General features: G+C 43.6%; 1 protein-coding gene across 1 annotated transcript in view; it reads right to left on the reverse strand.

The window, feature by feature from the left end:
• Nucleotides 1-21,476, reverse strand: part of NSD2 (nuclear receptor binding SET domain protein 2) — a 64,259-nt gene that overhangs the window by 41,693 nt on the left and 1,090 nt on the right. Inside the window, 3 exon segments of the mRNA XM_025998838.2 lie at nt 5,828-6,310; nt 6,775-6,941; nt 19,318-19,480. Of these exon segments, the coding sequence (XP_025854623.1) occupies nt 5,828-6,310; nt 6,775-6,941; nt 19,318-19,480 (813 nt within the window).

Below are 21,476 nucleotides of genomic sequence, written 5' to 3' on the forward strand. Positions count from 1 at the left end.
TGAGCATCTTGCATTCACCTCATCTAGATGGCTATGGTTCCAGCATATGGCTCCTAGCCTTCAGTCTTATACACCTACTTGCTGACATTCCCACCCTGAAAGGTCTTCCTCCTAGCGACCAGAGGTACCATTGCCTGACACCATGTAGGGTACAGGGGGTTGCTGCCCTGCAATGTCTTCCATGATCCCCCATAACCTGGAGCCTACCCTCGCCCCACTTTTATTACTCCCCAAGCAGGTCTACACTCGGGCACAATGGCACACTCCATCCCTCCACAGGCCACACTCTTCCTAAGACATTTTCTTCCACCAGGCTGACTTCAGAGCACCCTTTTAATTTCAGCTACAATGATTGATTGATTGATTCATTCATTCATTCATTCATTCAAGGAGCATTCTGTGCTAGGAACAGGAATAAAAAGGTCAAGGTAGCCACTATCCTACCCAGTGCTCACCTTCTGGGGGGCCACCTGTTTATTTTTCATTCCTAATCATACACTGTGTACTCCAGTGGGGGTACAGAAAGTATCTCCATCATCATTTTAGGTTAATAAGGCAATGGCTGCTCATTGAAGTTTATGGGTTTCATCAATGAAGCAGTGCAGCACAATGGTTACAAGCTCTGTGTGCACATGTGCCTGCGTACGCACATACACAATGTATACAAGTGTGTATAACTTGGGCCAAGTCTCACTCATCCTTCTTCCTGCCCATGCCCTCCCACTTTACATCTTGGAGCTCAGGGTAGCTAGTTATAAGACAGGGATAAGTTATGCCAACCTCAAAAGGCCTTTATGAGAACTAAATATAATTTTTCACAGTAACATACTGGCAATGTATCTTACAGATGGTAAGCACTCAGTAATGGCTACTTCTGTGTTTTTTAAAAGATTTATTTATTTGAGGAGCACCTGGGTGGCTCAGTGGTTGAGCATCTGCCTTCAGCTCAGGTCATGATCCTAGGGTCCTGGGATCGAGTCCCAATCAGGCTCCTCGCCTGATTCTCCCTCTGCCTATGTTTCTGCCTCTATCTCTGTGCCTGTCATGAATAAGTAAAATCTTTATTTATTTGAGAGACAGAGAAAGAGAGCATGTGTGCAAGCTGGAGGACGGGCCAGAGGAGGAAAGAGAGAATTGTCAAGCAGACTCCCCACAGAGCCCAACAGGAGGCTCCATCTCACAACCCTGAGATCTTGACCTGAGCCGAAACCAAGAGTTGGACACTCAACTGAGTCACCCAAGTGTCCCAACCATATTTTTAATAAACTATCTTAGATATACCAAAAAATAGGGAAAACCAAATATCCATAAGCTCACGCACGTGCTAACTGAACCATAACCAGTATGAAGATTCTGTGTGCTCCTCAGAGATCACACTCCCTGCCCTCAGGCCACCTGTCGCCTCCACATCCTCTGAGAGCTTTGCACCACCTTTTATTTTTTTTATTTTTTATTTTTTTGCACCACCTTTTTAGACTTCTAAGATGGCTGCAGCCCCTTACAGCTCATGCCTCGATTCCTAGTTCTCCTGCCTCCCTACTGAACAGCACTAGCCAGAGTAGCCAATGCACAGTGTAGAAACAGTGGGCTACAATTTTCAAGTCTAAGACTTACATAAGACCTCTCCCTGCCCTCTCTTGGATCACCTCTCCATGAGAAGCCAGCCTTTGTGCTAGGAGGACACCCCAGACATCCCATGGAGAAGACCATGTGGTAAGGCCTCCAGCAGGCAATATCAGTACAGCACCTTGGAAGAAGATCCTCCAGCCCCATCATCAGAAGAGCCTTCAGATGTTGCAGCCCAGCCAACATCTTAACTGTGACCTCATGGGACACTCTGAGACAGAGCCACCCAGCTAAGCTGCTCCCAAATTCCTGACCCCTAGAAACTGTCAGATGATCCATGTGTGTTTTAAGCCACTAAGTTTTGAGGTAATGTGTTATGCAACACTACATGACTGACACGAATATATATACAAAGAACAGACATATAACATGGCTCAACTCTAATGCATCTGTAAAAATTAGAATCAGGGAAAGTGGAAAAGATTATTTAAAGATGGGAAACAAACCACACACATCAATGTCAATGAAATTGCCACTTGAAGCCGTCAGTAAATAAATTTTTCCTGGGCTTTTCATCACAGTGGGGCCCCTACCTGCTCTCGCCTCCTTGCCTGCAGAGTCCCCTCTCCCCACTCAGGTGCTCACCAGTGGGTCTACAGCAAACTCCAGCAAACTCATCTCCCCACCTGCAGCCCCTCTAACTGTACTCCAGGAACAGAACAGAACACACGTCTGAGCTCAGCCTGATGGACAAAAGGAACAAGCTAAACATGTTAATGAAGAACTCAATGTTTCACAAAGCATATTTTACTTCATTTGCAAGAATTTGGACCTCAAAAAAAAAGTCAAGTGGCAGCCAAATGTCCTTGATAGTCATAGTCTTCTATCTAGTGACCCTAGAAAAGGGGTGTCCAGGAAGCAGAGGGAAGGCTTCATCCAACTCTGTTCCTCTACGGCTGGCCATTGATGAATCAATTAACTACCAAACAAAAACCATCCTCGGAGTCACCACCTCCCAAAAGGAAAACACAACCTAGAAAGACTCAGATTATTCTTCAGGATGGAATAATAGAGCAGCTTCCTCAAGTCTAGGATTACTTATTAGAGAACCAGCACAAACACACTTATAACAATGACATAACTGAACCAGTTAAAAAGAGCATCCTGCCATCATCACTCTCCTGATAACACATAATTACTCAAAACCAACTAGCACCGGAGCCCAGCTGGGAGGAAAGGGGCCCATGGACCTCACATGGCCCCCCAGCAGAGAAGGGGTGGGCACTTGTCTCTAATGCAGAACTGAATTTTAATTTTGCAGTGTTCAGTTTGGTTTTGCATTTAGTAGGATGCCAATGGCCACACTGTGCAGACCAGGCTCTCAAAGGGTGTTTGGAGCCAGAGAGCTCCAGAGCAGCAGCACTGCTCCTCGAGTGCAGAGTACCTCCCCACCCTGTGTCAGCCTTCAGGCCACAGCTTGTCAGCAAGGTCTGGAGTGACAACCTTCGGTTTGTTTTTGGCACATTTCTTAGTACTAGAAAGGCCATTTGAGCACAATTTTGGTCCCCAAAAGCAAAAAAGGGTGGTCTTTGTAAAGTGGTTTGAATTCACAGGCACCCATTTTTCTCTCATAATTTCAAATGAGTGGAAGACCATGGAGAAACAGACTGGGAACAGGCTGGAGTGCAGCTGGCAGGCTGCTTCAAGGGTCCCAGAGCAGGCAGCAATCGAGATGTCCAGCTGTCCACTATTCACACTGCTCAGTGCTCTGCACCATTTCAAATCCAACAGGGACCACAGCTCCTCCACCAAATGCCAGCATCTCCCTGGGATGACGTCTCAGCTCTGACACAGAGGACACTCATCCAGAGCTACACATTTACTCTTCTGGGAAGTAGGTAAAACAGATGGGTATGCTACACTTTTCACACTTGATGCTGAACTGGTGGGATGTACACACCTTCAACAGCCTGCTCTCCCCCCGCCCCCGACTTCCAGCGGGCTCACTTCACTGGTGTCCAGAGTCCTGCAGGAGCACACACACCACAGCTGTCACTCCTTTAACAACCTTTCTGTTTTGAATACTACGCTATCTCCTTGGGCACAAGGGCCAATTTCTCTGGGGCAAATAGCTGGACATGATATTATAATACATCAAAAACATGCATTTTCAATTTGACTACAGATTGCCAAATTTCTCTTGAAAACAAGTGTAAGGAATGATGGTCCTCCAACTCTGGATGGGGGTTCCCCCTGCTGCTCATCACTTCTGAGGTACTGGCTTGTGTTGCTCACCTGGTGGCCGTGAAGCATGACCCTCATCTTGACTGCCACTTGCGGTTCCCTGGCTGCCAGCAAGGTTGAGCGGCATCTCTTCATGGATGCACTGGCTGCCCAGGCTTTTCTAGAAATTGCCATTTTCATAGCCTTCAGAATTGTCTCAGCGTTGTACACATAGTTCATACTTTCATTTTGTTCATGGTATGCTTGCACATAAACTTTCACAGCTCCCCAAAGGTCTATGATCAGTTTGGCTTAAGAAAACCTCCCCTCTCCTAAAGCACAAAGCTGCTCCACAGGGGCTGAGTTCTGAAACCACTGGCATCCGCCCAGCACCCATCCCAAGCAGCCAGCTTGTCCAGCTGCCTGCACCCCTTTCCCATCTGCTTCCACACGCTCAAGAGCCTGTTCTGGGCTCTACTCTGGGTGCTGTCACTGCCCTCAACATCCCAGCACAAATATCACTGCTTCCAATAACAGAATATCCTGTGTGACAGGGCAAGTCCTCAGGCCAAGCTCCTCTTCAAATGTGGCTATTTATCATCTTTGCACTTAAAAAGTGCAAAGAATTTCCTATTGGGAGTCTTATTAGGATTATACATAATTTATAGTTTAATATAAGGAGAACTGACAACTTCAACTTCAGAATATTGAACTTTCCTATATTTTTACATGTCTGTTTACTTAGGTCTGGTAAAATACTAAGAGTTATTTTTCTCCAAGTTATACATATTTTGTTATATTTTTTTCTTCGTACCTATTTTTTGTTGCAGTCATAAATGGTATCTTTTTTTAAGATTTTATTTTTAAGTAACATCTACACCCAACATGGGGCTCAAACTCACAACCCTGAGATCAAGAGTCACATGCTCCACCAACTGAGCCAGCCAAGTGCCCCAAATGGTCTCTGTCTTAATGTTTCCTCATTATTGTTCTTGTATATTGATCTTAGATCCAGCAGTCCTAGTGAACTTTTATTAATTCTAAAGATTTTCTGTAGATTCTCTTAAGTTTTCCCCACCTCTGCAAACAACATTCCTTTCCCTTACCTTAGCATACTGGCTAGTTATTTTCTCTACAACACTTAATGTAAGTGGTTAAGGATAGGTATCTTGTTCACGATTTTAAAGAGAATGCTTCTAAAGTTTCATCAGTAAGTATGATGCCTGCTGAAAGTTTCTGATTGATACCTTTCAATAGAGTAAAGAAGTCACCTTCTAATTCTGGCTTGCTAACTTTGTATCAAAGAGCAATGAATTTGGGGCACCTGAGTGGCTCAGTGCTTGAACATTTACTTTGGCTCAGGTCGTGATCCCCAGGTCTTAGGATCGAGTCCTGCATCAGGCTCTCTGTGAGGAGCCTGCTTCTCCCTCTGCCTATGTCTCTGCCTCTCTCTGTGTGTCTCTCATGAATAAATAAATAAAATCTTAACAACAATAACAAAAAGAGCAATGAATTTTACCAAATGCCTTTTCTCCATCTACTGAGAGGATCATTTAATGTGCAACATAGTGAATCACATACTAGATTTTCTCACATTGCATCACCTGAGAAAAGCCCTACCAACCCACTCACTTCAAGTAATATCAAACATAACAAAAAACGGAGACCTAATCCCTTCAGTTCTTTACAATCAAGCTTTACAATGTACTAAAAGATGCCTTATTCTATGACGACAATCAAGAAAAGTGTTCAAATACCTTCATTGTTGATATGTTCCTGTCCTTGGTATCTTCTCATCCACCATGGGAGAGACATTTCTGTAACCAAGAGTGCAGAGCCAAGCATCTCTGCACCCAAGGATGAAAATGACTGTTCCCTAACAATATTTATTTATTAAACCTAAAATCTCAGCCAGGCTCACTACAGACTATGCTGATAATGCTGAGAAGTAGAGGAACTGCACTGAAGGGATGTCCCTCAAATTCAGGAAATCCCCAGAATAAATACACAACACCTCAGAACCCATCACAGTGCTGACCTCATCCCTGTGCTTCTGACAGAAGACCAAAAACCGGGATGCTGCATCTCCCTTCCTGCTCCGTGGAGTGGAGGCCACGCTCTTCTTCCTTCCAGGAGGACACCCAACTCCTCTCTTGGGGTCAGCTTCTGCCACCTTCTGAGGAGTACTCTTTACTGTCCCAGGCTCACTTTCTTGGTTTTCAGCAGAGCCAGACAGCTTGGCTCTCCGCCTTCTCTTGATGGGAATGCCCTCCTCTCTCAGGGACTTGGGGTTATCAGCAGCTTCTTCAATGACTCCTGAGGATTCTACCACTTGTGCCGGAGACTCCACAGCAATGCTTGCCTCCTTAGCTACATGAGGGTTGAGGTGAAGCTGGTCCCCCACATAGAGAAAAGTGAACTTAGCTTTCCGTTCCTCTATGGACATGCTTGCAGCTTCTTCTGCTTGAACAATGCCCATTTCCCACTGGGCCCTCAATTTCCCTGAAATAGGTTTCAACAGCTGAAAAGAAAAACATATGACATTGTAAATTTCTTTATATAAGCAAAAAAATTAATCCACTTTAAAGATACTTTTAGAATTCCAGATAAATTTAGAAATCAAACACTAAAGCCAATTAACTTGAAGGTTTTACATAGTACTCAGCCCAATATAATAACTGTTTCTTTAAACTAGAAATCAGTTCTCATCACATTATATATTATAGAGAACATTTTATATATTTTCGTATATACAAAATAATTAAAATTATAAAACAAATTACCTCTATCATCAAATGAGTAAAATGAAAACTGTCTCTAATGAAACTTGTCATGTTTTATAACAGCATACTTGGGCAAAGTTAAACAATGACAGACATAAATAAGCCATTACAATATATCAAGCAACCATAATTTCAAAACAAGATAAATAAGAATAAAAATTAAAGTTTTGGTCTAAAATTATACTTAAGGAACATCTATCACCTTAATTTTCTCAGCTTTCGTGGGTGCCTGCTTGGCACTTTCCTGGCATAATTTTTCAAACTGTCCTTCTCCTTCAAAAGCTACAAGGCTCTTCTCAAATATCCAAGCTCTTTCTGGGGCATCACCAAAGAACTGTACGTGATACTGGCGTGCACTCTTTTTCTGACCTAGTTTTTGAAAAAAATGTTAGAACTTGAAAGTTGGAATTTGGGATGAAATTAGGCAAGTCTATTAATAATTACTGATATGAAGCTGGAAGCTGCTTTGAAGTTGTTTTATTTGGTGCTGTTTGAGTCTGTTAACCTCAAAAAAAGTTCTACTCTTTATCCCCACCATGCTCCACGTCAAGGAGAAAAGAAATGCATTTATCAGGGACTCAGATAAGATTCAAATTCAACTAGGAAAGGACGTAGACATCTCCTCCCTTCCAAGATCCACTTAAAAAGATTACCAAATAAAGAAGGCAAGAAAGGATATCAACAAAGGGGCCATTCAACAGAGAGGGGACTCTGCAGCAATGAAGGGGACAGACTGGTTGTCAGCCTAAGTTTAAATCCCAAACCAAACCCATCACCTACCAGCTGGACAACCTTGGGCCAGTTCCTCACCCACAAAGCTCACAGAGGGAATTAAGACACCAATGACCTCTGAAGGCAGCCATGAGGCAACAGGGTAACCCCCCAAGAGGTACACTGCTGTTCTTCTTAGAATAAAGGAATAAGCCACATCCTACAGTGCAGCCAGAAGGGAGGTGGGTGAGGAAAGAGACGCTTGATCCCAAAATCCAAGCGAGGAGGTGCCATATTCAGCTTAGGAAGAGTAAAGTTGAAAACAAGGAAGCTGGTTAAAAAGTCAGATCTCAGGGTGCCTGGGCAGCTCAGTCGGTTAAGCATCTGACTCTTGATCTCAGCTTAGGTCTTGATCTCAGGATTGTGAGTTCAAGCCCTGCGTTGAACTTAAAAAAAAAAAAAAGAATTTTTTTTTAATTAAAAATAATAAAGTGGTCTCTTTTTTTTTTTTTTTAAAGATTTTATTTATTTATCCATAGACACAGAGAGAGAGAGGCAGAAACACAGGCAGAGGGAGAAGCAGGCTCCATGCAGGGAGCCCGATGTGGGACTCGATCCCAGGTCTCCAGGATCACACCCTGGGCTGCAGGCAGCGCCAAACCGCCGCGCCATCGGGGCTGCCCAATAAAGTGGTCTCAATGCCTGGATAGCTCAGTGTTTGAGCTTCTGCCTTTGGCTCAGGGCGTGGTCCCGGGTCTGGGGATCGGGTCCCACATTGGGCTCCCTGTGAGGAGCCTGCTTCTCCCTCTATGTCTCTGCCTCTCTCTCTGTATCTCTCATGAATAAAAAAATTAAATCTTTAACAATAAATAAATAAATAATAAAAGGTCAGATCTCTGTGTCGAGTGGAGGGAGGAAAAGGGATCTCCATGGTAGGACTGCTAGCCCCTGCTTTTTCATAGAGAATGCTGGCCACAAGAAATCCAAGAACACTTCCTAAAGAACCAAGACACCCCAAAGGAAAAACTCCTCCAGTATTTTGGAGATCCTCCCAACTACAAGGCCAATGACCAACTGGACCCTCTAAAATAAGCTAAGAGTCTCCCCACATACATGCTGCAGCAGTTCTGAGTGGTGCCCTCTCAAACACAAATGCAGTGTCAAGGACCCCCAAGACCCAGGGAAGCCTCAGCATAAATGAATCCAAGATACACAGAAATAAGCAGTCTCTGCAAGGCCACACACACAACTCCAGGAAGAGAGGACACCTAACAAAGAAAATCTCTAGTTTGCTATGAAAAGAGAACAGAGAAAAAGAGTGATTAGAGACTTTAAAATACAATTTAAAAAAATAGCAAGAAATCTTGGAAAGTTAGTTAAGAATCTCTCAGAAGGGGAACCTGAGTGGCTCAGTGTTGAGCATCTACCTTTGGCTTAGGGCGTGATCCCAGGGTCCTGGGATCGAGTCCCACATTGGGCTCCCTGCAGAGAACCTACTTCTCCCTCTGCTTATGTCTCTGCCTCTTTCTGTGTCTCTCATGAATGAATAAACAAATTTGAAGAATTAAAAAAAAAAAAAAAGGGATCCCTGGGTGGCGCAGCAGTTTGGCGCCTGCCTTTGGCCCAGGGCGCAATCCTGGAGACCCAGGATCGAATCCCACATCGGTCTCCCCGTGCATGGAGCCTGCTTCTCCCTCTGCCTATGTCTCTGCCTCTCTCTCTCTCTCTGATGACTATCATAAATAAATTAAAAAAAAAAAAAAGAATTTAAAAAAAATCTCTCAGAAAGAAGAAAAAGAGTAAGATGAAAAACATCTACTCCCATAAGCAACCTATAATATCAACCCAGGAAGTACCGTACCCAAGTAATTACTCTTCTAGCGAGAGAAACAGAGAAAGTTGTCAAAACACACACACACACACACACACACACACACACACACAAAACACAAGACCATGTCTCAGAACGGAAACAATCCTAAGTGCCTCATCTAATACCCACACCAATGCACGTTTGTGACATTTGAGCTGTTGGGGGAAGAGACAAGTGCAGCTTCCATGTTCATGGAACAAAAAGTAGGATAACAAGGTACTTCAGGGGATGGCTGAAGTACCAAACCGCTGGGTGGCTCAGCGGTTTGGCACCTGCCTTTGGCTCAGGGAGTGATCCTGGAGTCCTGGGATCAAGTCCCACATCGGGCTCTCTGCATGGAGTCTGCTTCTCCCTCTGCCTGTGTTTCTGCTTCTGTGTGTGTGTGTGTGTGTGTGTGTGTGTGTGTCTGTATCTGAATGAATAAATAAAATCTTAAAAAAGTAAAAAATAAAAAATAAAAAAACAAGGTACTTCAAAGGGCAGCCTGGGTGGCTCAGCGGTTTAATGCCTGCCTTCAGCCCAGGGAGTGATCCTAGAGACTCAGGATCGAGTCCCAAGTCGGGCTCCCTGCATGAAGCCTGCTTCTCCCTCTGCCTGTATCTCTGTGTGTGTGTCTCTCATGAAGAAATAAATAAAATCTTAAAAAAAAAAAAATCAACAAGGTGAAGTACTTTTTTTCTTTCTTTTTTTTTTTTATTCATGAAAGAGAGAGAGAGGCAGAGACACAGGATCACACCCTGGGCTGCAGGCGGTGCTAAACTGCTGCGCCACCGGGGCTGCCCTCAAGAACTCCTGATGCTAGGAGGAAATGATGTAAAACCTGCAAAATTCTGAAAAGAATTATTTTCAACATAAAATTATATACTGAGCCAAACCACAAAAGTGGCATCCTCTGAATGACAGGGAATCAGCTTTACCTCCCATGCACACTTTCTTAGAATCCCAAAAATATACTCCAGCAGAAAAGAAAAACTGACCAAGAGTGAGCACAGTGCAGAGCCACAGAAAACAATGCATGTAACCCAGGAAAGCAACTTTAAAAAAGTCTAAGATTACTACTATGCGTAAGATTAAGGGTGCCAGTGATACAGACTGAGGGAGGAAAACGGAAGATTCTAGGAGACAACTCCAGGCTCAGTCCCAGAGTCTGCTTGAGATTCTCTCTCCCTCTCCTTCTGCCCCTCCCCTGCTCATGCACCCTCTCTCTAAATAAATAATCTTTTTTAAAAAGATTTTTAAACTTATTTGAGAGAGCAAGTGAGAAAGTGAGCACAAGCAGGGGGAATGGCAGAATGAGAGGGAGAAGCAGACTTTCTGCAGAGCAGAAACCCCAATGTAGGACTTGATTCCAGGACCCTAGGATCATGAGCTGAAGGCAGACGGTTCACCGACTGAGCCACCCTGGCACCCAATAAATAAATTATCTTAAAAAAAAAAAAAAAAGATGAGGTCCAAGGAGCAGGAAAGGAAAATGGTAATCAAACGCAGGTTTACGGGCAGCCAGGGATGGCTCAGTGGTTTAGCGCCACCTTCAGCCCAGGGCGTGATCCTGGAGACCCGGAATCGAGTCCCATGTGGGGTTCCCTGCATGGAGCCTGCTTCTCCCTCTGCCTGTCTCTGCCTCTCTCTCTCTCTGTCTCTCATGAACAAATAAATAAAATCTTTAAAAAATAAAAAGAAAAAGAAAAGCAGGGGTGCTTGCTAGGCTCAGCAGTAGAGGATGTGACTCTTGATCTTGGGGTCATGGGTTCAAGCCCCATGTTGGGTGTAGAGCTGAAGGAAGGAAGGAAGGAGGGAAGGAAAGCAAGCAGGTGGGCGGGCAGGCAGGCAGGAGGGAAGGCAGGAAGGAGAGAAGGCAGGCAGGCAGGCAACAATTAACTCCAAGAAAAGCAAAAAGTTGTACAAAAAAAGAAAAGGCGACTAGAGAATACACTGCTTTTCACTGAATGATATTTTGTAATCATAATCAAAATTATGTAAATACTTGTTTGCTGTAATAAAAACAGTGAGTTAATCTGCCCCCTGGAGTGGCTAGCTAGTAGGCTAAAAATTAAAACAAATAAAAAGCACCAAAAAACTGAGTTAGAGTTAATTATATGTAGAGGATTGGAAAAAAAGAAATAAACAATTGAAGAGATCCAGCTTCATTTTCCATAATAAAAAATCAACAGAAAATATCTGAATAATGTTAAATCAAAAGATAGTAATTAAAACTAGAAGCAGGGATCCCTGGGTGGCACAGCGGTTTGGCGCCTGCCTTTGGCCCAGGGCGCGATCCTGGAGACTCGGGATCGAGTCCCACGTCAGGCTCCTGGTGCATGGAGCCTGCTTCTCCCTCTGCCTGTGTCTCTGCCTCTCTCTCTCACTGTGTGCCTATCATAAATAAATAAAATAAAAAATTAAAAAAAAATAAAAAAAGATTAAAAAAAAAAACTAGAAGCAAATGTTGGAAGAGTTAAAAATAATTAGCTCGAAGGAGAAGATTGAACTATTTTTCACTGTTAACCTTTCAGTAGAATTTGGTCTGTTTATAAATGCATATGCTGATTTGGTTTTACAATTCAAATTGGAATTCAAAAATACATTAAGGGCTTTGGGACTTCTTGCATTACTTTAATACTTGGAAAGAACTTTCCTTGGTCATGAAAAGGACTACAAAAGACACCACAGCATTCGCGTAATGAAGAAAATCTGTTATAGTGCTTAAGATGAGATGCACTATATGAACTTACATTATTTTTTATAAATAGTTAATTACACAGAAAAATGCTCCTTACAAGTCAGGTGGAAGAAAAGCAGAGAAGGGGCAGGCACTTGGGTGGTTCAGTGGTTGAGCGTCTGCCTTTAGCTCAGGGCATGATCCCAGGGTCCTCGGATTAAGTCCCACATTGGACTCCCCTCAGGGTGCCTGCTTCTCCCTCTGCCTATGTCTCTGCCTCTCTCTGTGTGCCTCACATGAATAAACAAATAATCCTTTTAAAATAAATAAATAAATAAATAAATAAATAAATAAATAAATAGCTAGCTTTGGTTCAAGTGAGAGGTGAAAATCTCACAGTTTTATTTTACCACATAATTAACCAGCTATCCCACCATTTATTAGTAATTATTTCTTCTGTGATTTCTGATGTTCATCAATCATGGTTGGTTCTTACAATCCCTTCTAAGAAAACCTTTCCTCCACCAATAATAGCCCAAATACCTAATTTTTCATTGCAATCCTTTCCTCCCCATCATGGCCCAGCAGACTTAAGGTGGCCTCTGAGCCTCTGAGCCAGACTGAGCCAGTCTCTCTACAGATTCTACAGAATCCTTTAATAGCAGTCACCCATGCATGCAGAATGGACCCCACATACAGACAAAGCTCCAGGGTGGAAGAGAAGCCATAAAAAAAAAAAAAATGCAGACAAGTGTCTACAGAAGCAAGATTAGAGCACAGGGACAAAAATCCCAAGGACATGACCTCACAAAGTTCTAAGGAAATACAGGACAAGTATCATCATGCTTGAATTTCCTGGTTTAGCCCCTGGGGGGCACTAGAGCACCAAAATAGGTAAAGCAGAAACGCGGTATGGCAAAAAAAGGCACGTTTATTTTTTTTAAGATTTATTTATTCATCAGAGACACAGGTGTGGGGGGGGGGGGGGGCAGAGAGAGAAGCAGGCTCCAGGCAGGGAGCCCGATGCGGGACTCAATCCCAGGATCCCAGGATCATGCCCTGGGCCAAAGGCAGGTGCTAAACCGTGGAGCCACCCAGGGATTCCCACAATAGGCACATTCATTATCACAGTGGGTGATTTTAACACAACCTCACTTAGTAACTGAGAGAAGCAAAAAAGGAATAAAATCAGTGAGAAGATTATACTATCAAATAACCCAAGATATAAGAAAGCCAGATGACCTGTAATATTTTTAGAAAATGTCGGAATTTAGAAATAAGGCAATGAGGGTTCCCTTCCATAACAGAAAAAGGAACAAAAATTTCCCCAGTTATCTGATGAGAAGACTAGTGAGATAAAGGTGTACAAGAAGATAGTGAAGCTCCCAGATGCAAGAGAATTCAGTTTTCTTCACAGTACCATATCTAAGACATACATTTATTTCTGTTTCCAACTTATAGAGTCAGATCTCAAAGCTGCTCATCCATCTGGATGCCCTTGTAAATAGCAAGCAAGACAAGTTATGCTTACTATATATCACAAAAATGCTACTAAAGCTTTCATTAACTTAGCTTTTCAAAGGAAATTTGAACTTTCAAAAGAGTCTGGATTGAGCTGCAGCCTATGGAGGTGTATTCTTTTCTGCATGTAGATTATACTTCAATTTTTAAAGTCTAAGTACATTACTAAGATCCAAACTCAAGCACATCTATAAATCCAAGCATGATAAGTTAAAAAAAAAAACAAAAAACAAAAGAAGTACACACACACACACACACACACACACACACACAAAAAAAAAAACAAGAAGGAGAGAAAATCTGGGTAGGGGTCAGGGTGAGGCAGTTGTACCTCACAGGAAAAGAAAATGCCCACTTCACAAGACCCCCATGTTCAACCAGCTCTGTGCCAGAAGCCACCCCTTCTTCAGGTCCCTGGGCCCAACACAGACACCTAAACCCCCAAAGCACACCCACCCTTTACCATGTCACTCCCACCCACTATAGGCTTGGAGCCAAGTCTCAGGACTGCCTGGAGTCCTACTTTACACATCCCTGGTGAATCCTCTGACTCCCATAGCAATGAACACAACTGGGCCCAGATCTGGGCTTCTACACACCACTGTCTTCTAAAAAAGATCCAAGTTTTTTCCCAAGAAAACGGATTGATTCCATGACTAGGGCAAACAAAGTATAAAATGAGCAAGGAACATCTTGTTGGGCCACATGTAAGAAGTGCTCAAAGTCCGAATGAGAGGTCAAAGGGACACTGCTCAAGGGACCTCATGAGACTCTTGCTGGTTAAATTTGGGACAATTTGAGCATCAAAATGTAAAATGAGGGCAGCCCGGGAGGCTCAGTGGTTTAGCGCCACCTTCAGCCCAGGGCGTGATCCTGGAGACCTGGGATCCAGTCCCATGTCAGGCTCCCTGCATGGAGCCTGCTTCTCCCTCTGCCTGTGTCTCTGCCCCTCTCTCTCTCTGTGTTTCTCATGAATAAATAAATAAAATCTTTTTTAAAAAATGTAAAATGAGGGGGATCCCTGGGTGGCTCAGCGGTTTGGCACCTGCCTTTGGCCCAGGGCGTGATCCTGGAGTCCCGGGATCGAGTCCTGTGTTGGGCACCCGGCATGGAGCCTGCTTCTCCCTCTGCCTGTGTCTCTGTCTCTGCCTCTCTCTCTCTCTCTCTCTCTCTCTCTCTCTCTGTGTGTGTGTGTGTGTGTGTGTGTGTGTCTATCATAAATAAATAAATAATTTTTTTAAAAGATTTTATTTATTTACTCATGAGGGACACACACACACAGAGAGAGAGAGAGAGAGAGGCAGAGACACAGGCAGAGGGAGAAGCAGGCTCCATGCAGGGAGCCTGACATGGGACTAGATCCTGGGTCTCCAGGATCACGCCCTGGGCTGAAGGCGGTGCTAAACCGCTGAGCCACCGGGGCTGCCCAATAAATAAATATTTTTTAAAAAATGTAAAATGAGTAAGAATAAGGAGTTGGGGACTGGGTGATGGCCACTGAGAAAGGCATATGACGGAATGAGCACTGGGTGCTATATGCAACTGATGAATCACTAAATTCTACCTCTGAAACTAATAAAACACTATATGCTAATTAAAGTGAATTTAATTTTTTTTTTTTTTAATGTTAAGGTGTCTGGGTAGTTCAGTGGTTGAGTGTCTGCCTTTGACTCACGTTATGATCCTGGAGTCCTGGGGTAGAGTCCCACATCAGGCTCCCAGCAGAGAGCCTGCTTCTCCCTCTGCCTGTGTTTCTGCCTCTCTCTGTGTCTCTCATGAATAAATAAGTAAAATCTTTAAAAAAAAATTTTTTTAGAAGAGTAAGGACAGAAAGCCTGGGTGGCTCAGATGGTTGGATGTCTGCCTTTGGCTCGGGTCATGGTCTCAGGGTCCTGAGATTGAGCCCCACATCATGCTCCCAACTTGGTGGGGAGCCTGCTTCTCCCTCTTCCTCTGCCCCTTCTCCTGCTTGTATACTCTCTCTCACTCTCAAATGAAAAAAAAAAAAAAAAAGAGTAAGGACTATACTACGTAACAAAATTTTTAAGAAGCAGCTCATTTTCACAGAAAAATACCAGTTAATTAAGCACAGAAAGCAAGACAAAAATCAACAGTTACCATTTTATAGAGCCATGGGTCATGAGTGCTGACACCATGAAGTAAGACTAGCAGGGGAAACTAATCTCCAACCACAGCCACAGATCACTCGCTAATGACAAAAAAGTCCTATATTTTCCATTGGCCACCACCTCCTGGGAAGTGGGATAGCTGACCCCAAGAGCTCCTGATGAAATTCAACTGACGGGAGCATCCTTCTGTCACTACCACCACCCGCTCCCCATTCTGTTTCTTCTGACTCCTTCTCTTTTCAAAGGTCATGTGACTATCCTATCAGTTAGAGAATTCACCCTGGCTCCCTTCCTTTTGGACTACTTTTCAAATGCACATTACCAGTCTTCTGAAGTTGATGTGCTTGTGATTATGAGTGCTGCCTTCCCTGTGTCCCCAAATAATTCCTAGAGAAACATATTGCAAGAAGGCAGGTATTGAGGGAAGGGCTAAGCTCAAGCCCCTTCCCTCAAGAACACCAACAGGTACTCCTGGATCGTCTTGTGAACCTGAATATGATCACAAGAGACTAGAGCAGTTGAGAACAGGCTGGGGCAGGAAGTGCTGTTGTACACTGCAGAAGTCTAAACAGACAGGACAGCTAAATGCAATGCAAGCATCCTTTTCAATCCAGAGTGAAGAAAAAACAGGCACAGAGAAAATATTGAAGATTACTGGGGAAATCTAAGCAAGAGCCACGATGATGGGACACAGTCACTGATACAATGCTCCCTACATGTGGCTGGGTGCTCAGTTGTGTGGAAAGCAGTCCTTGTTCTTAAAAAATCCCTGCTGGGACATCTAGGGGTGAGGCACCATGACACCTACAGCCTACATTCACATGGGTTGGCCAAGAGGAGAGTGTCCACATTCAGAAAGAGATGGAGCAGGTCACCAAAACATTTAAAGTTTGCAAATATAGCTGAGGGTACATGGATGTCCGTTGCATTGTTCTACTTTGAACCATGCGCTTGGGAAGGTTTTTTTTTGTTTGTTTGGGGGGGGGGGGGCGGTGTTTAAATAAAAAACGAACAAGCAATAATACAAAAATATTTCACAGAGCAAACAAACGACAAGATGGCACTGCTATGAAAGCCAGGGCACATCTGGCAACATAAAGGCACTAAGAATGGGTACAAATTTATTTAAAGTAAATGACCCAACACTACCTACCCTGCAGGGAAATAACTGGCCAAACCGGAATGTTTTCAGAAAAGAGTCCCAGAGGTGTCTGGGGGAAGGGAATGGGATAGATACAATAAAATATCTGGTTTTATTTTTTTTAAAAGATTTTATTTATTTATTCATGAGACAGAGAGAGAGAGAGAGAGAGAGAGAGAGAGAGAGGCAGAGACATAGGCAGAGGGAGAGGGCCTCATACGAAGTGGAACCCTCAGACATTAAAAAGGAATTGCGGGGGATCCCTGGGTGGCGCAGCGGTTTAGCGCCTGCCTTTGGCCCAGGGCGCGATCCTGGAGACCCGGGATCGAATCCCACATCGGACTCCTGGTGCATGGAGCCTGCTTCTCCCTCTGCCTGTGTCTCTGCCTCTCTCTCTCTCTGTGACTATCATAAATAATAATTTAAAAAAAAAAAAAAAAAAAGGAATTGCGGGATCCCTGGGTGGCGCAGCGGTTTAACGCCTGCCTTTGGCCCAGGGCGCGATCCTGGAGATCCGGGATTGAATCCCATGTCGGGCTCCCGGTGCATGGAGCCTGCTTCTCCCTCTGCCTGTGTCTCTCTCTGCCTCTCTCTCTCTGTGTGACTATGATAAATAAATAAAAATTTAAAAAAAAAAAAAAAGGAATTGCTTGTGATAGGTTAGGCAGACCAGTGGCATGAGACTCATAATGCCCACACTGACTCCCACTTTGCTTTGCGGCATGGTTTTAGAGGAGCTGGGAAGGAACCAGCAGCACTCAGGCACATCAGTGTGCTTGCCCAGCCTCTGTCTCAACTGATAGTTTTTTTCATACTTGACCAAGTCTAGAATCCTCTGGGGTACATCCTGGGGTCCCTAAGCCTCATGGAAGGGACTCCCCAATTCCATCAAGCTGAGGATGCCAAAGGTCCTCCATGAAGTAAGAGCTAAAGCCACCCCAAAGGGTCTTCTCTGGCCACCACACATAGTAAGCAAATATACTTTCCTGAGCCTTGAGGCAGAGTCTAACCACCCCTGGGGGCAGGAAGGTGGGCAGGACTCAGACAGAGGCACGCAGGACTCAAGCATAGTCCCCTTCATCCTGAACCCATCTCCTCTCAAGGCTGTTTACCAGAGAGGCTCCCCTGTACCCCATCCCCAGCAGCCATCTGCTTCACACACACAGCAAGCCAATAGCACCCCAACCTATAGTGAGAGCAGCAATGCTGCTCCTGTGAGAGCTCAGGCCTCTAGTCAAAGAACAGGAGGGGACATGTACTCACATACCCCTAAGATGCCATATAAGGCTGACTGATCAGCAGTACTAGGGGGTTGGGAAGGCCACCTGGCCCAGCCCACAGCTCTAGTCACCACACCTTTCAAGGGTGCAAAGATCAGTTGGGCACTACCTTGGCTCAGCTCCAACACTGTGCTCACCATCTATCACCTTCCTCAAACTGAATTCAAACTCTACTCTGAAAAAGAAAAAAAAAAAATAAAAATAAAAAAAAATAAAAAAAACTCTACTCTGGAAGAACTTTCTACAAGAATTTCAAACCACCTGAACTCATTTTTCCCTCCAAAACACATGAGTTTTTCTGTTTTGTGAGCTCTCCAATTAATATTTAAATTAGCATCTACTCTAATCTGTATCACTAATATATTCTTAATGTGTTCTTCAATTGCTCCATGGACCAATTTATATTCCCAAGTTTCATGATGCCAAAGAAGAATAGTTCTATTTTTTTCCTTCTTCCCACAGGCCTAAAAAATAAACTGGTAGTATAAAATATGATTTCTGAAAATCATGCTGAAATAAGCAATCACTATTTATCTAAACAATAATAAATTATCATAAAACCTGGAAACCAATATAAAGCCAAGACCACTCCTCTATTAATACTAATTCAATCAATAAAGTACATATCTGAGTTGGATATAAAAAGAAATGACAATGTGTTACATCTGAACCAATTATTAACTTTAAAGCTGCAAAAAAGAATGACATAAATTCAACAACAAAGAAACAAAATCCGATTCACATATAAGCAAAGGATTAGAATAGACATTTCTTCAGAAACATTAAAATGGCCAATAGCGGGCAGCCCCGGTGGCGCAGCAGTTTAGCACCGCCTGCAGTCCAGGGTGTGATCCTGGAGACCCAGGATCGAGTCCCACATCAGGCTTCCTGCATGGAGCCTGCTTCTCTCTCTGCCTGTCTCTGCCTCTCTCTCTCTCTCTCTCTCTCTCTCTCTCTCTCTGTGTCTCTCATGAATAAATAAATAAAATCTTTAAAAAAAAAATGGCCAATAGCACAAGACAAGACACTCAGCATCACTAATCCTTAGGAAATTGCAAACCAAAACTACAAAAAGTAGACAGACAATAGAACGGTGGGTGCCAAGGGTTGGGAGGGGCAGGAATGGGCACCGAGGTTCAGATTCACAAGATGAGTGAGTCCTGGGATGGATGGTGGTGATGACCATACAACAATGTGAAAATGTTTAATACGACTGAGCTGTGCCTTTAAAAATGGTCAAGATGGGGGGAAAAAAAGGTCTAGATGGTAGAGTTTATGTGTATTTTAGCACAATTTTTTTAAATAGAAAAAAAAAAGAAAGAACCATCGTAGGGCTATGGAAAAGTAAAAAAAAAAAAAAAAAAAGTTTGCACATTAGAAAGAGTAAGTGCAGAAAGGGAAAGATGGAAAAATAATCCATAAACACAATACCTTTAAGTTTGGTATAGTTGTGAAGGAGTGGATCAGCAGAAACCATGCATGGCCACCAAGGGTAACCGGACACTTTGGACCACACCAAATCACCGACATTATATTTCAACAGGTGGTCTTTATCTCTGCCAGTATTTGGACAGGACTCTTTCTTAGCTGCAATCTGAAAATGAACAAAAGACATACTAACACATCCAATAAGTACTTCTAAACCCAGCCTTCTATCCACAGATTAATCAGACTATAGGTTTAAAACACACACACACACACACCCCTAAAGGAGGAGCATACTGGGGGCACATGGGTGGCTCAGGCTGATTAATAAGCAACTGACTTCAGCTCAGGTCATGATCTCCAGGGGGTCCTGGGATCCACGCTGACATGGGCTCCCTCTGCCCCTTCCTGCCACTCATACTCTCTCTCAAATAAATAAAATCTTAAAAAAAAAAAAAAAAGGAACATGCTTCCCCTGCTATCACTTCATCAAAATTGTCCCTTGCTCAAGGTACAAGGTATTATTAATAAGTAAAATCGTAAAAAAAAAAAAAACGAAAAAAAAACAGAATTGTCCCTTGCTCTAGCTAAAGAATTAGCACAGTGCCTGGCACACACAGTAGGTAATCAACATTATGAACCTACATAAATTGATTTCCTTGGCCTGGTAGATGGTCTTTAATGGTGCTTTATTCACTTAGTACAAAAAGAATTTTCATAGATCAAATCCATATTCTGACCCTCCCACTCCCCAGCCATGTATCTGTCATTTCTCTGGAGCACATGCATCACTCGCAGGAAAGGGCCCAGAGTGACAAGGACATCAGGAAGGCGTGGCCACAGGTCTCAGCCTCATTTGTTGATCTGAGTCCTGGGGCTGTAAGCTTGTTTCTCCACCTGAGAACACAAGTCACTTTAGGAGTCTGAAGACCTGACCAGGGCCACTATCACCACACACCCCTCTCAGTTCTGCCCTCCAGTGGGACAAGCAGTGTCAGCATAGCCCCCTCTTGGGTGTGAATTCCCCAGCTTTCTCTTAAGAGCTCTACATACTTGGGCAAAAAGCTTAATTGGTTTGGGCTTCAGTTTATTCATCTGTAAACCAAGGACAGCAGGTTTGAAATCTCACTGGTTGTTAAAAGGATTAGTGTGCGTGGTGGTAAGGGCTGGCCTAGAGCTGCCACATTACACACTGCATTACAGAATAGTTTTATTTATTCTATCAGAAGTATTCTTCTTTGCGGGATATGCTTGGTGTAATAATAGGTAGAGTACCTCAAAAAAAGCCAGCTCTCTGATTACTCCACGGTATCCCAGTTTTACATTTTTTGTCATCTAAGCCACACGACAGCCCCATAAAGATGAGTAGTATCACCTCCATACTGAAGATGGAGAGTCAAAATTCAGGCATTTTACCCAAGTCTTTACAAAATCAAGTAGCAGAGCAGGAAAGAACTTGCACCAGCCTCTTCCCTTATGAAAGAGTGAGGTCCCCTACAATCATGGGCATTTCAAAACCCACTGTATCAGCCCAGCTCACTAAATCGATCTTTGATCTTTAAAAAGTTCACCGTAGGAGTTACATTAGCAAAAGCTAAACAGCTCCTGAGCACTTAAAACACTCTTTTCAAACCCTTAAAAACTTTCATTATTTTAATGACTTCAAGGAAACTGTGGCCATTTCCCCTCTTATCTGTGAAAGTTGTAAATAAAATTCCTCAACTGTAATTTTAAACTAAATATTCCAACCCAAACCGGTTTCAGGTTCCCTTTGCCCACCCCTGCAAGTGAACCTGGAGTTTCAGGTAAAGACCAACAGGCACCAGGCACCTTCCAAATTCTGTTCATACAGACTGTATAGACTGCCAGCCCCTGGCACCCCCCTAGTTCCTTCAGCCAAGGCCAGAGTTCCCTGACTGTTTTGTTGACTTAAATTAAGTAGTGGGCCATCCTGAGTGCCATGTTAAGATACAGTGACATAAACCACTACATTCCTTCACTATAGGTTGGGGGTTTCCACCCAGTGCTTGATGAGTGAACACTTGCTCAGATGTGTTCGGAATGCTGGGCTCTGCGCTGAGAACCCAGAAAGTGAAGGTATAAGAACACAACCCTGGTCCTCAAGGAGGCAGACCATCTGCTGGACCCCTGGTAGAGGAGACAAG

This window comes from Vulpes vulpes, chromosome 14, assembly GCF_048418805.1.
Source record: "Vulpes vulpes isolate BD-2025 chromosome 14, VulVul3, whole genome shotgun sequence".
Taxonomy (NCBI): domain Eukaryota; kingdom Metazoa; phylum Chordata; class Mammalia; order Carnivora; family Canidae; genus Vulpes; species Vulpes vulpes.